The 21,202-nt window shown below is 42.7% G+C and overlaps 1 protein-coding gene across 10 annotated transcripts in view; it reads left to right on the top strand.

Annotated features, from left to right (window-relative positions):
• The first annotated feature begins 7,820 nt into the window (after positions 1-7,820).
• IGF2BP2 (insulin like growth factor 2 mRNA binding protein 2) overlaps positions 7,821-21,202 on the top strand; it is a 181,136-nt gene continuing 167,754 nt past the window's right edge. For 2 of the 10 annotated variants that reach the window (XR_004069807.3, XR_008678254.2), the window contains exons 1-2: positions 7,826-8,095; positions 9,665-9,725. Coding sequence is in view for 8 of the 10 variants with exons in the window: in XM_031009215.3 (XP_030865075.1) it covers positions 7,918-8,095; positions 9,665-9,725 (239 nt within the window). In the remaining 2 variants the exon portion in view is untranslated. Of the gene's footprint in view, positions 8,096-9,358; positions 9,541-9,664; positions 9,726-11,381; positions 11,867-21,202 lie in introns of those variants that run through there. The other 8 variants (XM_031009215.3, XM_031009217.3, XM_031009216.3 and 5 more) reach the window with 8 other exon arrangements.

Here is a 21,202-nt window from a genome sequence, read left to right as displayed (position 1 = left end):
ATGCCACACAAATGTGTCCATATCAACAACAGAATTGCTTTGCATGTTTTCAAACTTTGTAGAGATCAGCTGTAGTGGCTCACACCTATAATCCCAGCACTTTGGGAGGCCAACGAGGATGGATAGCTTGGGCTCAGGCATTCGAGACCAATCATAGGGAACATGGCGAAACTCCCATCTCTTGCAAAAGTACGAAAAATTAGCCAGTGTGGTGGCGCACACCTGTAGTCCCAGTTACTCAGTAGGCTGAGGTGGGAGGAATGCTTCAGCCTGGAAGGCAGGGGTTGCAGTGAGCCGAGATCATGCCATTGTCCTGCAGCCTGGGTGACAAAGCAAGACCCCATGTCTGGGGGTCGGGGGAGTAGGGAAGAAAGAAAGAAAACTTCGTATAACCAACATCCTTCTATAACTTTTCACTTAGCATATGTTTGTTTTTGTTTAGGTGGTTAATGTTGACACGTTGCCTATTTTATTTCATCCAGAAGTGAGGAATGATTCCAGAGAAAATGAATAAACATGTGTCCCCTTTGACTCAATATATAGTAGTCAATTTATAGCTATGCCACAATGTACCAGTTTTACTGTTGATGGACATTTAAATTTTTCACCATCACAGTGCTACAATGAATGGTCATATATGTTTCTTCCACAAAGGGTGTGGATGTTTCTCTGGAGTCATCAGTTTTTACCTCTCTTCTAAATCATGCATAGTCATCCATCGTAATTTAAGAAATATGGAGTCTACGGGCACAGATGCAAGTATGGGGGCAAATATTTGAAGTGCTCTTCTGCTTGCTTCTAGTCTCTCAGTGAAATAGAAAGCAGGGTTATCAGCTGAGACCCTGGGTGGAGATGATCAATTAGAAGCTGAAAGTGAGATAAGAAATAACCATCTTGGAGAAAGACTGCCAGGCCGTACTCAGGGCCTGTATCTTCAGCTTTGCTAGATACTGACAAATTACTCTTCAGAGTAATTGTACCTGTGTATACTCTTGCCAGCAGTGGATGACTGTTTCTGATGCTCCATACCCTCACTAAGACCCTTGAACCATCAGAATTTTAAGATTTTTGTCAATTTGATTTTATGTACATATGTATGTATAAATGACAGGGTATCGCTCGGTCACCTAAACTGGAGTGCAGTGGCATGATCATAGCTCACTGTAGCCTGAACCTTTTGGACTCAAGGAATCCTCTTGCCTCAGCCTCCTGAATGGCTAGGACTACAGGTATGTACTACCACACTCTGCTAATTTTTAATTTTTTTTTTTGTAGAGATTGGGTCTTACTTCATTGACCAGGTTGGTCTTGAACTCCTGGCCTCCAGCAGTCCCTCCTGCTTCAGGCTCCCAAAGTGCTGGAATTACAGGCATGAGCCACCATGCCCAGCCAGTGAATAGTTTTAATTTCCCCAATTACTCATGAGTTGAGCTTGAGTTTCATCTTCTGTGAATTAGCCCATTCATACACTTTGCTCGTTTTTCCAATGGTTGTCTTTTTCTAATTGATTTATAAGATCTCTTTATGCAGTTTGGATAATACATCAGTGTTTACACTATGACTGTACAAACATTTTCACTGTTGAGCCTATGACCATTGCTCCTTTCTTGTATGACCACGTATTTTTCCTTCAGTTAATGATTTCCTTGTTTTCCCACTTGTCTGGCTTTCCATATACTTGTGATTAATTTTTTCCAAATGCTCCAACATGTCTGCTATCCTATCAGAAATAATCATTATGCACTCATAGAAATGAGTTCCATTTTGTTGTTGTTCCTTGAAGACCTCATTCTGAGCCATCTATCCTCTTGTTCCAATCTGTGCTGGTTGCTCGTGGGATGGCTGCATTGCAGGCATTCTGGATTTCTAAATACAAAGTCTACCATGTTGGATTCCTTATTTCCCAAATCCCATGTAATCTTCTTCCATGGTTTTGCTGGCACTTATCTCCCAGTAGCTTCCCCAAAACGGGCATGTCTGAATTCTTGCATATCTTTTTAAACTGATGGTCTCACTAGGTTTAGAATTCTAGATTGAAGATAATTTCCACTCAGTTTTAAAGGCATTGCTCTATTGACTCCCTAGTTTCCTTTGTTTTAGGAAAATACATTCTCATTCCTGTTCCAACTCCTTTGTATGCGACCTGTTTTGTCCAGATGCTTTTATAATTTGAGTTCAGAATTTCATGATGATGTGATTTTTAGATCTTCTATCATTCATTTTGCTGGGCCTTCTGCAAACTCTTGGATCTGGAGATCCATGTCTTTGATTCTGACAATCTTTTTTGTTTTGCATTATTTCTTCTGTCTTGTTCTCAAACATTTCTGAGTTAACATTTGGATTGGATTTCAGATGTGGAACAGATACTTTGTGTGTCTGTGCCTTTGCATATGCTATTCTTTCTGCCTAGGATGTATTTCCTCTCTTATGTCTTGTATTCTAGTAAATCCCTAATTATCCTTCAAAACCAAAATCAATTCTTTCCTGATGTTCCCTTCCCCAACACTGGGCTGAATGGGATGCTCTATCTTGTATGCTCACAAAGTCTACTGTGGCACCTCTAATGCCATGCTATGGTCTGTTTATACATCTGCCTCCTCCACTGACCATAAATTCCTTGAGATCAGGATGATGTTTATTTATTCTGTATCCTCAGTGCTTAGCACTACACAGTGCCATGAATAAATGAATTCAACGAGGGGATTGTGCAAGATAAATACCATCACATACATCTTCATTTAATCCCTTAGAGCAAACCTCAGATGGTCATTGTTTATTCAACAATATTACCCGAGCCTTTATTATGGACCAGGTTTCATACGGGCCAAAGGAAATTCAAGCAGGAAAATGAGAAGATCTCATTCCTCCAGAAACCCACCATGTAGTAGGGAAGGCTTCCCTCCATCCTCCATGTTTAAAAATTCAGATATAACTCACATACCATAAAATTTACTCACGTAAAATACACTTCAATGGTTTTTAATATATTCACAAAGTTGTACAACTATCACCAGACAAAATATTTTTTATCTGTATGAAGTGCTGTGTGTATCATGGGGCCAAGTCAGGGGAAGACAAGAGTTTACCAGGGGAAGAAACGCATTCCAGGGAAAGAGAACAACTGTGCAAAGACGGAATTCTGAAATGACCTAGCATTTGCATAATATGAAACTGCAGGGGGAGGTGGGCTAGAGTTTATAGTGAGGAAACAATTGGGCTAGTTTACAAATGAGGAATCTGAAGCTCAAATAGATGAAGTAACTGGCATAAGGCAATTATCTTATGCCAACTCAAGAAAAGGTGTCTAAGGCAGGGGTCCCCAACCTTGGTGCCATGGACTGGTACTGTGGCCTGTTAGGAACCCGGCTACACAGCAGGAGGTGAGGAGCAGGCAAGCATTACTGCCTGAGCTCCACCTCCTGTCAGATCAGCGGTGGCATCAGATTCTCATCGGAGCTTGAACCTTATTTTGAACTGCGCATGTGAGGGTAGGTTGCATGCTCCCTATGAGAATCTAACTAATGCCTGATGATTTGAGGTGAAGAAGTTTCATCCTGAAACCACCCCCCAACCTGTCTGTGGAAAAACAGTCTTCCATGAAACCGGTCCCTGGTGCCAAAATGGTTGGGGACTACTGGTCTAAGGGACATTACCCTACTACCAAATCATTCCTGATGCACAGGCAGGTGCAGGACCTTCTAAGAATCACCTCCAAATGTTGGCTTTGCCTCAGCCTTCCAGCAAATAGGCTTCACTTTCTCTTTCAACTTCTCACATTATCTAGAGACACTGGTTATGCTGACTACATTATCAGTTGAGCAAAAAAACATTCCGCTATGGCTTTTTAGGTTCAAAAGGATCACTTGAGCTCAAGAGTTTGAGACCAGCCTGGGCAACATAGTGAGATCCCATCTCTTAAAAAAAAATTTAGCTGGACATGGTGGCATGCATCTGTAGTCCCAGCTACTCAGGAGACTGAGGTGGGAGGACTGCTTGAGTCTGGAAGTTTGAGATTGCAGTGAGCCATGATCACCCCACCACACTCCAGCCTGGGTGACAGTAAGACTCTGTTTTTTTTTTTTTTTTTTTTTTTAAAGAAAGAAAAAGACTTAACACTTACGAACTCTTTGTTGTTAGACTAAAATGTTTTTTCCAGGTGTGTTTCAGGCCCTCCATGTGATTAAGAAAAAATTATAATTTCCTGAGCTTCAGTTTTCTTACCTGAAAAGAAGGATTAAGAAAGCTTGTCCCAGCCACCTTATCACTGTCTTGCACAAAAGAATCGCTGGGAAACAATGAGGATCTGTACTGCCTTTGAAACTCTTGAGGAAAACATTAGTTAATTCATGCTTTAAAAGGTAATATGCCTACTATAAGATTTTCTCCAAATTTCTGACCTCTGTTAAACATTCATAAAATCTTGGCTTATCAGGCGTAAACCAAGTCTAGATCAATCAAGATGATCTCTGTTTCAGCTCTCTGGGGGAGGGATAAGTAGGGGAACTCGAGAGAAAACAGGTAGAAAATAAGTTTTGCCTGGCAGGAGCAAGGCCTCTGAATTTCTGGCTTTGCACTTGGAGGCTGTCCCCTATTGTCTTCAAAGGTCCCCAACCCCTTCTCTATCATGTGAAAAATAACTCTGCATTCTAAGATAAGGCACTGTAGATGCTGCAAACCAGGGGTGTAGTGGAAGCATGCCCTCCATCACACTTACAGTTCAAGCCCTCCTTCTGCAGCCCTGCTGTTTCCAAAATTCCAGCAGGACAGTTGACAACTGCAGCAAAGAGCAATTATTTCTCTGAAAAAAAAAAAAAAAAGTTTCAAAGTGACTTGGTGAAGCAGGGTAAGAAGAGTTCACCAGAAGCCACCTGATAGGGTTTGGCTGTGTCTTCACACAAATCTCATTTTGAAACGTAACTCCCATAATTCCCACATGTCATGGGCGGGACCCGGTGGGAGGTAACTGAATCATGGGGGTGGGTTTTTCCCATGCTGTTCTTGTGATAGTGAATAAGTATCACGAAGTCTGATGGTTTTATAAAGGGCAGTTCCCCTGCACACGTGCTCTTGCCTGCCCCCATGTAAGATGTGCCTTTGCTCCTCCTTCACCTTCCGCTATGAGGAGGCCTTCTGGGCCGTGTGGAACTGTGAGTCCATTAAGCCTCTTTTTCTTTATAAATTACCCAGTCTTAGGCATTTCTTCAGAGCAGTATGAAAATGGACTGATACACCACCTCTGCCAAGAATCTGTACATTGTCTAATGCCCATGTGAAGTTGTTTTTCGTCTTACAGTAAGACCAAATAATTGATGTATCTAAAATGCTACACAACAACAACAACAACAGTTTTTCTGACCTGTTGGAGAGGAATGAGGCCAACTATTCCTGCCACTCTCGTTTCTCCTTTACATGTACCTGTGAATAAGCAAATATGCTGTCCTATAATATAAAGGTGACCATATCAATTAGGAGCACATGTGTAAATAATCTAAAGATGGTTAGTTCAGTCTGCTGAAGTTTATGCATGCACAAGTCATGTTCATTTGTGATTCTCTGATACAATTTAGTAAAGAAGCATCCACACCTAGTTTATCTATTACTTTGGGGATTAGTAACCAAGTTCATTCTCAACTCCTGGAGCAGTAAAATCCGATTCTTTTTCTAGAGAGAGAAAAAAATGTGTGAATACTTGAGACGAAAGCCAGAATTCAAATAACTGCAAATATCTAGGTGAAAATGGATTCATTACTTTCTCCTGTGGATACCTAATTAGTTAAGATCTCCTTCTGTAGAATAAAGTATTTTAAAAGTTCATGAATTCCTGGGGGAAAGAAGAGAAACAGGCATTAAGTGTCTGACCACCCATGTCTCAACACGCTAGGCAGTTATCCTTCTAGTAGCCCTCACAACAGCCCTGCGAGGACTGGTTATTTTATCTCCTTATAGATGAAGAAAGTTAGGCTCGAGAATGCTGGAACATCTCAGGGCACAAAGATGGGGGCAGAGAGAAGGTCTGAGTCCGGGGCAGATAGGCCTTCCACTCCAACAGTGTTTACCAGACCAGAATCACCTGGGAGTACTTGCGGAAAATACAAAATCCAGCAAGCCCCGTTCTCTCCACGCCGCTCATCAACAGGAAAGCATGGGAAAGACAATACTACTTCACGACCCAGTCAGGAGACCCGAACTTGTTCCATTCCTACATTCGTGACTTCTCCACCCAAGGACACTCCCCGCACCCGCGCCCCAACGCCCTCACAAAACCCAACATATCCGCGATCAAACCTTCAACTCTCCCAATGGCCCCCAGAGGTCCAGAGCTTGGAATCTTCTTCTGCCTCCTCACCTCTGAATCCTGCCATTCCTCTCCCTCCTGTAGAATTTCATTTCCTGGCTGGGACCAGGCTCTAACCATCAGGCTTCCAGCCGGGCCCCGGAACTTGCAGCCCGCTCTAGCCTGTCTGGCTCCTGCCCGAGCCCCTCGGCTCCAGCCTGCTCTCATCCCAACCCTGCCTCTTCCGTCGGTCACGTTGTTTCCTCCGCTTGGAAGGACCTCTTTCCTCTCCGGGCCCTTCCCAGTGCTCGGGGAACTCCTACACAGCCTGCGCTCCTCCGCTTCCAGCCACCCTCGCCTCCCACCACCCTGGCTTTGGAGCTGAACCGGCCGCGCAGCCGGGCGGCGAGCATCCGTCCCCCGGCCGCTGACCCCAGCGCTCCGGCCTCGCCGCAGCCCCTGGCCCCTCGGCGTTCGTTTCCCCACCCGCCACCTGGCTTTCGCCGCCGCCGCCCGGGAAGCCCTCGGCACTTCCCAGAATAGAGAGCAGCTGCCAACGTCAGGCTGCCGCCTGCCGCGGGGTTCCGGACGCGCGGGGTCTGGGCGGAGAGGACGTGACTCCGCGCTGGCCTTCCGCCTTCCCTCCCCGGTCGGGAAACTGAGGCCCGGGACCGGGAACCACTTCCCCGCGAGCACGGTCCGCGAGGGCCCGGCCAACCCCGGTCCGAGGCGTCCCGACTCCCGCGCGCGATCCTTCGACCACACGCGCCGCTCGGTCACCTCAGAGAGCGTGGCGGGGAGCGGGTCTCAGAGCGAGCGCACGGCCCGGGAACGCGCAGGGCGCCAGCCCCGGCCAAGTCGCTGCGAAAGTTGTTGTCTCCCAGCCTGCCCTCGCCTCTCACCTCCGGGACACACCTTCCCGCTTGCCCTGGCAGCAGCGCACTCACATCCGGTCCACCTTGCGCACACCCCTCTCCGCGCTCACTCGCAGCCCCTCTCCCTCCCACGCCCGCGGCTCCCCGTCGCCCCCTCGCGCGCTCCCACCCGCGCCCGGGGCGCGCCTTCCCCTCCCCGCCGCTCGCCCGGCCTCGGCGCCGCGCCCGCCCGGGGTTCCGGCGCCCGGAGCCCCAGCCCGGGGCCGCGACCCGCTTCCGCCCGCCTGGCGCGGGGCCGGAGCCCGAGCAGCCACTGCCGAGCGCGGTGGGCGCGAGGCGAGGGGCGCAGCGGCGCGGGGCGGGGAGGGGGCGCTCGCTCGCTCCCTCTCGGCTGCGCACACGCCCGTACAAACTCTCACACAGACACACGCGGGGTGCGCTGCCGCCGCCCGCCGCTGCTCCTCCTCCCGCCACCGCCTTGAGAGGGAGAGAGAGGGAGGCAGAGAGAGCGCTTTGTCCGCGCGCCGCCGCCCGGCCCGGGACTCTGCCCCGAGGAGGCAGCCGCGCCGAGTCCCCGCCTCCGCCTCTGCCCCCGGGCGGGCCGGGCCGGCCGCGGTGGGGGGAGCCAGGCTGAGGGTGGGGGTGGGTGGCGGGCGGGCGGAGGGCGGGGAGGGGGGGCGGAGGAGGAGGAGAGACGAGGGCAGCGGAGGAGGCGAGGAGCGCCGGGTACCGGGCCGGGGGAGCCGCGGGCTCTCGGGGAAGAGACGGATGATGAACAAGCTTTACATCGGGAACCTGAGCCCCGCCGTCACCGCCGACGACCTCCGGCAGCTCTTTGGGGACAGGAAGCTGCCCTTGGCGGGACAGGTCCTGCTGAAGTCCGGCTACGCCTTCGTGGACTACCCCGACCAGAACTGGGCCATCCGCGCCATCGAGACCCTCTCGGGTGAGCACTCAGCGCGGCCCCCTCCCCCCGCCTCGCCCCGCTCAGGCCGGGACGGCGCCGGGAGGGAGGCCGAGTCCGGCGGGCGGCGCCCGGCGGCGGCTCCCGCGCCCGCACGCTCACTTCCACGCACCAGACCCTCAACTCTCGCCGCCGGCCCGCTCCTGGGACGGCCCGCTCCCCTCCCCCCACAGCTCTGGACTCTGCCCTCGCCCTCGGGGCCGCAGCCTTGGGGCGCCCCCCGTGCCGCTCCGAAGGCTCCCGAGGCTCGCCGGCTCCTTAGGGGCACCCCTCGTTCCCCTGGCGCCCCGGGCTGCTTTGAGCTTCCCCGCCCCCCACCCTTTGAGCGTCCCCCGTCTCACTTCTCCCCTGACCTTCCTGTCACCCCCTTTGTCAGGGTCCCCCCTTCCCCAAATCCAGCGTCTCTTCCTCCTCCCCCGGCCGGACCTTCTCTCTTCCAGTGCCTCGTGCCCAGAACCTCTCGCCCTCTGGCGTCTCCTGAGCCGCACTCTCTTTTCGAGCCCCCTCCCCACCTCGCCCCACGGCCCCCCACTTTTGGCACCCCCTCGGCGCCACCCTGGTGACCTCCTTCGAGATCTCGGGGCTCCCCTAGCCCCAGCCCTCGCACGACGGCACATCTCCTCGGTCCTTTCCCGAACCTCAGTCCCCTCTCGCTTGCTCTCTCAAGCGCTCCTATTTTTCTCTGAATTTTTTGTCCGATTTTATTGAGAAGAACTCGGGGCTGGGGGCTTTCCGCCGCCCGTCCCCCCGCCTCCCGCTCGGCCAGAAGCACCTTTTTACGAGGTGCCCTGTCTCAACTCGGTGGGGGCCAGGGTTGAGAACCGGGAAAGAGGCGACCGGGGGGCCCGCGAGCGCGCTGGAGCCCAGACAGGAGACGGAGAGCGACACACACACACACTCGCGCGCGCGCACTCCCCAACTCTCCCCAGCACACGCTCCGCTCCCAGCCGCGCGGGCCCCTGGGCCCCGGCCGGCGCCCCCCGAATCCCGGCTCGGCGGGAGCCCCTTCCCCACCGGCGTGTGGAGTGGGGGCGGGGCGGCGGCGAGGCCAAGGTGACACCCAGGAGCGGGCAGGGACAGGGCTGTCGCTGCGGCGGACTCCGGGGGGCTTCGGCTCGTTTTCTCGGGGCCACCGGGAGGAGAGGGCAGGGAGGGGAGCCCGGTGGAGCCTTCGGGCCCCGGATTAGCGGAATGGAGAGGTGGGGGCCGGGAGAGCAGCGGGGCCGCGCCAGCCCTGCAGCTTGAGTTTCAAATGAGCTCATCCTTTCAAATTGGCGCCGCTCTTTATTAAATTTGTTTTTCCGGTAATGCCACCCACGGCTATACCTGGGGTCCGACCCGGGCTCGCACCCTCCTCGCCTTCTCCCGAGACACGGGGCGCCCACCTTTCTTTCCACTGGGAACCAAGTTCGCCCAGCTCGATCCGGGTAGGAGACCCCTTGGGGGCGCCCGAAGGCGGAGCCCGAGCGTGGAGTTCCGTGCGTGCCCCTCCTAGACCCCCGCGGGCTTGATCTAAGCAAGGTTCTGAGTGCTTTAATTTCTGTTTTAAAGGTAAAGTGGAATTGCATGGGAAAATCATGGAAGTTGATTACTCAGTCTCTAAAAAGCTAAGGTAAATATACTTTGCTTAGTTTTTTTTTTGCGATTGGCCTTACGTATAAGTAAAAAACGTACACACAGCTTTAAAAAACGTGCTCTTGGTAGTTTTTAAAGGGGCTTTTGTTTGTTTTGTTAGTGGAGATACATAGTTTAGAAAGCTACTTTTTTTTTTTTACTTTCATTATATAAGGTGTTTACTGTTCTTGGAAAATATCTGGTGCCTAATTGGGGGTCGGGGTGGCGAACACTAGCTATGTTCAGTTCGCTGGGACCCTGTAACTTGTTTATCAAAAATTGCCTCCCACCCCCACCTCCCGCCCCTACCCCCAGCAGAATAGCAGCAAATGCTTGTCTAGACTTCCTGTGAGATGTGAAGAGTAAATATTTACTATGTCAGCTAAATTGCTTAACTAAACTTAGCGATTAATTACTTTTCTCTTTTAGATAGTTTAATGTTGAATAGTAAAATAATTCAGTAAGGGGTCAATATTTTGCATAGCTTTCTAAAGAAGTGGGTTGTTTGGATTGGATGGCAGTTAAAAGCCGGACTTTTTCAGTCACTGAGACTACTGAGTATAGCTTCTGAGCGTTTTGTTGTTGTTGCTTGTAAGAAATGTTTGCGGCTAAAATAAATACCCTTGTGAAATCTATAGTTATATTTAAGTGCACTGTTGTTAATGACGGAGTAACAAGTTTTGTGGAGGTTGGATTTCTCCACAGTGATTTGCTAACATGAGAAGAGAAGAGAAAACATCTTTGTTTAAAGTTTATTGTGGACTTTAAATTTGGGCCCTTTATTACTCATTCTTAATTTTTTTCTTCTGCTGTGTGTCGAAACTTAGTTTATATCCCATTCACATACATTTCTTCACCATTAGTCATTAAGTAGCTGGACTGGAGCTGTTCAGTGAAGTTTTTGACGACCGCCTTTATAGTTTATCAGTCAATAGTTTAACCACCTGATTTTTGTCAGGATTGAGCAGATTTTAAAACAAACTACCCTAATTTTATAAATACTTAGATGTGTTGCTGAAGGGATTTTTAAAAATTGTGTGCCACATTTCCAGATATGTTTTATTTTAAGTAAGCAACAGAATAACTTTTGTTTGCAAATAACCTCTGTGGCATATGAGAAAATTACTTCAGTCTTGTTTTTTTTTAATTTAAAAAAGGTGAGTTATGATTTGCAGTTTCATGTGTAATATTAAGCCAGTTCTTTCCTCTATTGGGAAAGATGTAATGTGTAACCAATTGGTTTTCAATAAGGTATTCTAAATTTGTATACTTTTCTTTAAAATAATATTTTTTGCTTGAGAAATCCAAGTTGAAGCTTTCTGATATATTAACTATTTACAACAAATATAAATTACTATCTCACAACACTTGAAAATTTGCAGAATGAATATATTGAACAGTGAAATAACTACCCCAAGTATTTGATACAGTATGTTTCTATAAATGTCTAATTCTGTTGGCTGTTTGCGGTTGTGAATACTTTTGGGGGTTATAATTAGTAAAAAAAAAATTACTAGAATTTTATCTTTGTTAGTTGGTGTCTCATTTCATGTTGCAGTGTGCATTATTTAATTTTGTAGTATATGTGAAATACTGGTTTATCTAAAGTTATTAACAGCTCCTAAAACTTCTCACAAATGTACTACTTTTTATCTTTTTTCTTTCAAAATGCAGATTATTTGCTGTTAGCCGGAGTGTCATTTAAGTAATTTTGTTCTGTTTAAGAGTTCAGAATTGAAGGCATGTCCCCAGTTTTTAGTATAAATTAAATAAAGAGCAATCTAGGATTTATACAGCCCTATTAGTTGATGATTTCTTTGAACATGTGGGCGATGTGAAATACCCAGGAGGTAGATTAAAATGCGCTGTGTATGATTCACTACACTGAAAATGTTTAACATTCCAAATGTATGCATAAGCTGCTGCTCTAGAGGAGTTACATCATTTCTGATTGGATGGTTTTAATTTTTTTTCCTTTCCTTTATTAGTTTAAATGCAGAAATTAGCTACTTGTACTGCAGGCTAAGGGAGAGATAGCTAATGACCGGTATTGTGTACTGAGATCAGACTTCAGGGATGAAGCAGCTGTATGTTCTCATGTCCTGGACACTACCACGTTGATGGCTTTCTAAATCCAGGGTACTGTGACATTTGAAACCAAAGCTTTTATGTTATATGGAGACTATTTTGGTGTTCTTGTGTTGCATTTCTATGAATATTAACAAGTTAGAAGTAAATTTGGCAGTGTTAAGTCAATTCTATATGTGGTTTTTGTGTTAGTTGAAATGAAAATGGGAAGAAAATAGTTCATCCTCATTGCTTGCTTACTTACTTTCAACAATTGAGTGCATTTTCTTTGTATTGTAGTGATTTCTTTGATTTCTCAAGAATTAGTTTTATTATCTATATCTCAAATAGATTTTTTAAGGTTAGTGATACTTTGGGAGGAGATGTTTTTATCTTATGAAATTATTGGCATGCCATTTGCTTACCAGTTGTATCTTTTGTTAAATATTCTGGCATCATTTTATAATAGCATAATAGACTAGATGCCATTATTTTCTCAGGGTCACTTAGAAATAGAAAACTCTTTTCTTTTTGCAGCGTATGTTTTATTCTTATTAAATGCAAATTATTCTAATGTCAACCGCACATAAAGCATTTATTTCTCTTTGTAAGTTGGTTTCAGGCTCTGTTGAATAAAAGTGTTTGAATCTTTTTTCTCTATTAATATTTCTTGGTAGTACATATGGTCAAATGTTTATTAAAGAGGAAAAAACTGGTAAGCTTTAAAATGCTGTTAAAAGTTTTGGAAACTTCCTTGACAGAAATTTCATTTTTGGTGTTGATGAAGGTTAACTTAAAAATTATGTGTGTGTGTGTGTGTATGTGTGTGTATGTATATATATATATACACATACACACACATACTGCATGCCTTGTTTTGAACTAAGACATGCTAACTTGAATGTGCTTTTGTACCTCAAGTTGAATGATTCTGTGAGAAACAAAACTTTGAAAAATGCAGTTTCTGCCCACCTCTAGGAAGTAACTGAGTGGTTCTAGACATTCTTTCACTGAGATGGTGTGAATACTATGAGATAGTGTAGGAAAAAGCTATGAATTTGTCTTTCATGAGTTAAAAATCAGTAATTGTGTTCACTCCAATGCAAATGAATTTGGTCTCCTATAGGAATGTTAAAGAAAACAGTATCTCAATTGTATTTTGCTTGTATGTACTACATTGTGTATAGTTGAATTAAATACCAAAAAGAAAAAAACCATCCAATCTCAGGCCCTCCCTGCTGCAGTCTTTTGCTGCATCAATTTTTAATTTTCTAGAAACAGAAATGACTTTTATTAGGTTAAAATTGTGTGGTACCTTCCTATTTTAAGAATTTGTTGACTTAGAAATTAATACCTGCACTTACTTACATAGATTCCATGTGTAGATATAACATATATTAACACAGAATATATGATATTAAACTGTAAGGTTACTTTTGATTTGGCTTTGGAGTTAAACTTTTAGTTTCCCAGAAAAAAAAAAGTTAGTAATTTTTTCACATGGTGCTAGGTAATACCCTAGAGAGTTGCATATTGTGACCTCAAAGAGATAAGTATTAGAGTTAAAATGGAAGCAATACAGAAAAAAGTGAACTTGGTGATATTGGTTAAAAATTCTAGTTTACATTTTTAAAAGACTGGTTATTTGATGCTTTTACATCATTTAATTAAATATTAGAAACCAATGAGATTTATACATCAAAATAGATTTTATGGTTTGCTTGATTTTTTTCAATTCACCAAATACATAAAAATTTTAAATTGTGATATAACAATTTATAAAACTATTTAATGGCTAAACACCTAAACATTAATTCCAAAAGGTGATTTGTGATATGTAGTGCAGCTGTCAAATGGTGCTTTTCATGTGTTTCCTTATACTTATGGCCAGGTATAAGATGACCAGTAAGAGATGTTCTAAGCATTTTGTTTTTTATTATGTTAACCTGAGATTATCCTTTGGTAGACAGAAGATGAGAGGATATTAGTAATATTTGTACAAAGCCTTTTATACTTGATGATCTAAAGTGCAATATGTTTTCTTTAAGAGAAAAAGCATTTAACTTTTAAAATATTTTTAAAAGAAGATTTAGAATAAATTGCATATCAAAATTATCATTTCACTATTATTTTGAGTAAACACATGGTTTTTGTGTTTTTTTAATGTGTGGAGGTTGCTCCAGATTTTCAAGTACTGTGTTGGGGAAATGTAAATGATTTTGAATTATGCATAAAAGGATAGTGACTTAGGCACATTTATTAAAAGTCAGAAAAGCTATGAAAACCAGATTTCTACAGGAACTGTTTATATATTTGATACTTTCAAGCTTTTCTAAATATTTGCTGTCTGTAGCTGAATCACTCTTCCAAGTCCTCTATGAAACCCTCAAAAGTAGATGAGCAATTGGTCAGAATTGTTAGAGGATATTATTTGAGCTAAATGTTTCCTCTCTCTGTTTCAGTGGTGTATGTGCAAGTGTGTGTATATGTTTTTTGTTGGGGACAGTTTCAGGTAGATGGTATGAAGAGGCAGCAGGAGATCTTTAATTGAACAACAGTTGCTCTGGAATTCAGTCTTGACAAGGCTCAAGAAAGTTGCTTGGTGATTGAAACCTGTGGCAAAGGGAATCAAGTGCAGTGATATTTGCCTTGAGTGATGAATAACTCTTGTAGGTGGTTAACCTTGTGAAAGCCAAGTCACAGGTACCTGGAGTAGGTTTTACAGTGAGCATGCTACTGAAAGGACCATCAGTGCAGCATCTGCCCTCCTTCCTTTTCACTTGGCTATCCCCTATCACAAAAGATTCTGTGAAGGCTTTGATGATGTTATAAGCCATTTTTTTAAGTGTCAGAAAATTCAAGATTTGAATATGCACTTTCATTTAGAAATTCTATACTTTGAAAAGCAATATGGTATTTTGCATAACACAAGTGCTCTCAGTGAGTAAACTTCATTAGAAGAAGCGTTATATTGAAATAGTTTCTTTGGAGACTTAAAAATGTTGAATTATACATTTCAAAATATATTTTTAAAAATTATATTTAAACATCACAAAAGTCTTCAGTGTTCTTTTCAGTGTTAGAAATTAGTGGGCTTGGCTAAGCTAATTTTTAAAGAGTTCATGCTCTGAAACTTTCAGTCAAAAGCATTATCTCTCAAAAGCTATGATTAACTTCTTAAATTGAGAGATGGGAGTGTTCTGTTTAACAAAACATGCCCCCAGAATTTATTAGTAAAGTTTTATCCTTCTTATATTCAAATTCAAGTTCAAATTATTTTGGGTATTCATTCAAAAGCAGTATCATTGAACAAATAATAGCAAATAAACAGCAAACACCTACCAACGAAGATAAGTCTTTCCTCCCATTTATCATCACCATTAAAACATTTTAAATCTTTTACTTTATAATTTGACTTCATGCTTACAAACTTACAATTTTCATTTGGTGGCATGGACTCTATGGGTTCTATTTTAGGCAGCAAAATTGCAGAGTGCTCAGAGCATTATTTTTAAGGTTTTACTTTTCCTGTTTTGATCATGGACTTTAGTCTGGTCTCTCCATAAAATAGTGAAGAAAAATTATTTTCTTTTGTAGAAAACTTCAGATTCTGTTGCTTGGCTGCCAAAGGGAAGAAGGAATACAATAATTATTTCTTTAATTTGGTTTAGAGTTTGATGGTATATTGAGATAGAATAAGTACAACAGTGAAAATGGATGCTTTTGCATTAATAGGAGGCATTCAAGCCCAAAAGCTAGCCGTGTTCCATCATCTGATAGTTATGTCTCCTCCCCAAGCCTCTGCTTTTCACTAAATAATATCTGTATTTTTGAGATACATTTTGTTTATTCCTCATTATCTGTTCTACACTTTATTTCTTAAAATGTGAACATTCAGTTAGGATTTTCCCATTCTGTTTAGTGTCAAGGACATTTCATAAATAAAGCAGATATTTTAATAAGTCTGATAAATGAAAATTAAGAGTTCTGATGTATGTTTTGAGCTTTCTCTTATTTACCCATATCATAATAAATGTTGCATCTAATGACCAGAAAAATTTGTATGGGAACATTGCAATAAGAATTATATTTTCAGTTTTTCTTACTGTCATGTAATTAATGTGTTTCAAAGTAAGGATTTGCTGTAGTGGGAAGCTTGAATTTTTAAATTTTTGTTTTAAATGTGATCAGAAAGGTTGATGATTTCATGTATTGATATTTAAACAATGGTAGTAGTATTATCTCAGGGAGGAGTATTTTTTGTGCCTGCATCTTAATATTCATACAGTACTGATGCTGTTCCAGCCTCTTTGACACATTATTTCATTTATTCCAAATAATAATTTTGTGAAAAATAGGACAATTGATATTATCTCTTTTTTTGGATGAGGAAACTCAGTCCCAGAGAAGCTTAATAATTTGTTTAGGCCACATGACTGTTAATTAAGTAGTAGGGCTAGAACCCAGGTCTTTTGAGGTCCCTGAGTCTCGCTCCACTGTACTTCCTCCCCATTTAACGTTTTACATTAAAGAAGTCAGCTGAATGTGTTATAAAGTTGGAAGAGTGCTATTCGAGGGTGGTAGAAATATATGAAAATACATTTGTGAATTGAACCTTTGCAATGATGCTACATCAGTCTGAGTGATCTGTACTTTGCTATAGTTTTTAGAAAAAAATAGTTAGAAATAGAGGTAATTTTAAAAGTAGCATTGCACGTCTTCCCATCTCTGTGCTTGCCCACAGACAGAAGTGGGGAGTATACCTAAGCAGGTTGTGGGGTTGTTGTTGTTGTTATGTTGCTTTTTTCGGCAATTGTGTTCCTGACATAACAAGACAAACATTTCTTTCAACATCTGAGCCACACAGATTAGACAGCGAACTGTCACCCGGGTCAAGACTATGTGCCATGTGGTGAATGAAAGTCTAGCTCAAGGAATCTCCTGGGTGGGTTCTTCACGGGGTTCAGACAGCCTGTTGCAAAGGTCAGGGCTGTGTTGTGGTTTACGTGTTTCCCTGGTAGGAACTGCCAGGTCTTTCCCAGAGGTGGTATCTTTCTCTACGTCACTTTCTGTACTGAATAAGGCCTTGGGCCTCTCATATTGTCTTGAGTATGGGGTGAGTGTTAATAGAGATAGTATCCATAAAGTTCTGAGTTCTTTATTAATTTTACAATCGCACAAAAAAATATGCTAAATAATGAAGCATGTGAAGTACAGTTCATTTCCCCTCAACTGTAAACTTTCCCTGCATTTATCTTCGTTTCCTTTAACTCTTATGGACTGTTTATGGTGCTGGTGGGAGGGAGGGAGGAATTATCAAGGAAAAAAAAATAGGTGAAAGAAGGTTATTTCCAACTCCCCATGCATTTCTTCGAGTTAGTACAGTCCAGAGTGGGATATGGCATTTTCCGTGGAGTTCTGACTCAGGAGATGGGGGAGAGGAAGAGAGTTAACTAATACTGGGTGGCTGCTATGTGCTAGGCACTGGACTAGGCTTCCTGTTTTATCCTCCCCACAGCCTGAAGAGATCCGTCTTTATCCTTCTTACACAAAGGGCTCTAAAGCTTCAGACTCTAAAATAACTCCTTGCTCCTGACCAGAACTTCAGAAGGCAGTGGCTTGTTGTCCATCTCATTTGAATACTGCAACAGAACCTTAGCAATGAAGTAGAAAGTTGTGATAATATGTATACAGGCTATAGAGTAACTTTGTATTTATTCCTAACTTAGAATAAGAGAAAATTTCCATATATAAAACCTATGCTGAGAAAGATTAGGAACTGAAGTTCAGTATATTTTTAATTTAATATAATTGAAAAGAATTAAAAGTGTTAGTCATAATTTGAAGGAACTTCCTTGAAGTAGTCCTATAGTAGAAGCATTTATATAATTATATAAAGAGAAAGAGGTTTTTTAAAAAATCATTGTGGTTGACAGTTAAGTGTAAAAAACATACATGTATGCAGTGTGGGAGGAGGGCCTGTTCCATGCCTTTGACCCAAATATATATATTTTTTCAAATCCTGAAAAAAAACTTGAGGTTTTTTTGTTTAGGATACAGAATGTTGCACAAAGATTGGCATGCTTTCATTTTTATATGTATTTTTAAAAATGTCTATGTCTTAGAGAAGGAAAATAATGGAATTTTTGTAAATTACTTTTTAGAAAATGGTTCACCTTATTAACAGAACATTTTAAACCTCTTTGACACCTGAAAAAGTCAGTAAAAGCACTTTTTGATACAATACTTAAGTATCTTATGCATTTGTTACTTTTTTATCTCATGCATTTTGTTACTTTTTTGGTTTAGTAACATAGGACTTAAGATACAGTTAAACCACCAATGAAATGAGATATATAAGAGGTTTTCTTCTAGATAGACGCCATGCTTTTTGACAAGAACATAATTTTATATAATTTATGAGATAAAATAATTACTTTCCTCAGTCAAGAGCCTCTAATAGAGCTTTAAAAATTACCAGGAAAGACATTTTTATTACTATATCTTTTCTTTCTCTTTGAAAAATGAAACAAAAAATCGAGTGGTGATTCTTTGGACAGGTTAACCTCATACCAATTCATTAAATAGAGGGTGTTTTTGAAAAAGCTCATGTGAGGATAGGCTATATAGTATTTTTGGATTACATGGAGACCTTTTACTTTGGTCCCTACTGATCCTTGTGATTTTTAGCAATGCATACTTTGAAATTTCAGTGGATGTTTTTCTTTATCATTGTATGAATAAGGTTTTGAAGTAAAATGTTTTGTGCCTCTTTATTTAAGAGAGTCAGAGGTAGATGATAAAAGCAGTTTAACACTGAAAAAGTGCAGTTGAGCCTCTTAAATTATTAAGAAAGAAGGAAGGGAGGAGGGAAAGGGAGGGAGGAGAGGAGAAAGGAGGAGACCATAGAAGTGTAGGTGACTAAACCATGTGTACAGCTTCTGCGTTTTCTTTCTACACTTCCAGGGCACGTGGCAAAGACTGGTCCTCACTGATAGTGTGTGGAAGATAGTAAGTGATTCCAACGGTGACAGCAGGACTGGGAGTCTCACACAACATATTCTTTTCTTTGACACCTAAAAACTCTGAGTATGTGGTTGCCCTGCCCCAAAAAAGGTTTTGCATTTCTTTCTCTAAGGCCTCACACCGGCCACTTCCTTTCTCATTCTCCTTCTCCTTTGCATTTCCTTGGGGATGGCTGGAAAGGGCTGGCAGTGTGGTGCCTGGTGTGTAGGCCTGCCTGCAGCCCCATTGCCCCCTGGTTGGCCGAGGGTTGGGGAAGCTGGGGAGGCATGTGTGTGCTTGCTCAATGTGTTGGAATGTATGGGTTCTGTGGCATACACTTACTTGGAATGTGCAGCAGACACATGAGCTTCGATGGTCGTAGGGGTCTAACGTTGTAGGCTTTTGTAAGTGGTTGAAAATTTGGGTTACTTTTTTCCGCTGAAGTGCAGTTGTATTTATTCTTTGGAAAGGGAAAACATCTTTATTTTTTGTTTTTCAACCATTGACGGATAGAAAATAATGTTGTGGATACATAAATAATCTGGCCTCTCTCCTGGATCCAGCTGTATACTACTGTTTACCCCTTTCTTTTCGAACTGATAGTGATGTCTTCAAGTCATGGACACTGAATTTGTAAACTAAGCCTTGTAAAATTCCCTGAGTTGTGCCACCACTAAAGATGATGAAATCAAGGATCTGAGAAACCAAATTTTAAGCTCAGATATTGAAAAATGTGGAATTGATTCTCCTTTTTAGGAATAGAGAACAAAATACTAGTTGCTTAATATTTAAAATTTTTGGCTGTTTATTATTTTTTTAAATGTTTATATATTTTCTTAAAATATTTGAGATGACAAAGGTACTGGTTACTCAATTATTTGAATTAAAGAAGACAGAGATTTAGATTTGTAAAGTAGGTAAGTCGAAAAGGCATTTTAAGAGTTACAAAGGGCCCAGGAACAGGTGATTGGTTCTAATATAATTATTTCTACATCACGAGAGTGTTGCCAGGGAAGAGTTAGCCCTTTGTTCACTGATTTGCATATTAATGGTATGTTGTGTCTATTTCAATAATGGTTTCAAGAAAATGATTTAGATATTGAAATTGATCAGTGGCTTTAGTTCACATGTATCGATTGTGGTCACGGTGTTAATACCTGCCTTATAAATTTCTAGGCCAACATTGTATCTTTTATTTTCTATGGCAGTTTTTATTAAACACTGTTCCATAGAGCCTTAGGATTCCAAGGAGATGCCAAATTTATGGGAAGGACGAATGGATGTACGTACATGGGAATCCTGGCTTCTTACCCACTGCCCAATACGAAGACAACTGCATTTGTTGCTGTTTTATATACAGCATTGGAGTTGAGTCTAAGATTTGGTTTAGAAAAGGGGTTTGCTGCTTTAAAACACAGTTTGTAAGCACCCACCCTACAGTGTGTAAAGTGTGTAATTCTGAGTCTTCAGTCCATTCCTTGATTTGACCCAAAGCCCTTTCTTGAGGAAAGTTTAGACCCTGCCCTTGTTACTCCTACATCTGCTTTCCATGGAATGGCCCTCTATTTCCTGTCACTTTCATTTTGGTAACAAGTATCTGCTTTGCCAACTGCATGCCAGACTACTAAATCTATGGATTTTTCTATAGTCAACAACATAGAATGCGTGCCCTTCAGGAACTTTCCAGGGAGCTCCTTGGCCAGTGATTGCGCTCTGGCTCTTGGCAGAGCCATTAGAGTCAACTGCCTTTGAAGAGTGATGGGCATGGTGACACGGGACCCATTCATTCATCGAAAACAAGTTTTTGCTTCAGGAGGTGGAAGCAGGGTTGGCTTGCTAATCCTTCTTGAGGCAGAGCAGCCCTCCTCTTATCTGTTGTGTAAGGTGGGGCTCCACGAACACAGGAGTGATCTTCAAAACATTTTCAGTTGGTTAGAACGAACAAATGTGCTAGGTCACAAGCCATGATACTCTAATACACACCCCCTCAGTATCAGTCCTACATACATGATTTTTGTTCAAAAACAGGATATTACTTTAAAACAGTAAAAATACTGTTTTCTCAGTGATTTCTTCCCCTATGGCCAAGGACTCTTGGAAAGTCCTGAAAGTCCTTGGAATTTAGCTACGTGTTGTTAAAGATCCCCTGAGAGGTTCTGATGCCCAGGCAGGGAGAGGGGGAGAGAGAGAGAGAGACACCCTACTCTGAGCACCGTCCCCTGCCATGTGCTCCATCACTGTAGCCTCCCACAGACTGGCCTTCAGAGACCCATGGTTTCGTATTTTGCACACAACTTTTGTAGTAAGATTTTTGTAAGAGATCACCATATGTTTACAGGGGTAGATGACGTAAGTGGTGGCAAGTGTGTTCTGGATAGTGCAGGAGGGACAGCTATTAGTTAG

The sequence above is a fragment of the Gorilla gorilla genome, chromosome 2 (genome assembly GCF_029281585.2).
Source record: "Gorilla gorilla gorilla isolate KB3781 chromosome 2, NHGRI_mGorGor1-v2.1_pri, whole genome shotgun sequence".
NCBI classification, from domain to species: domain Eukaryota; kingdom Metazoa; phylum Chordata; class Mammalia; order Primates; family Hominidae; genus Gorilla; species Gorilla gorilla.
The sequence above is the reverse complement of the archived record's forward strand: the minus strand, read 5'-3'. Positions and strand labels throughout refer to the sequence as shown.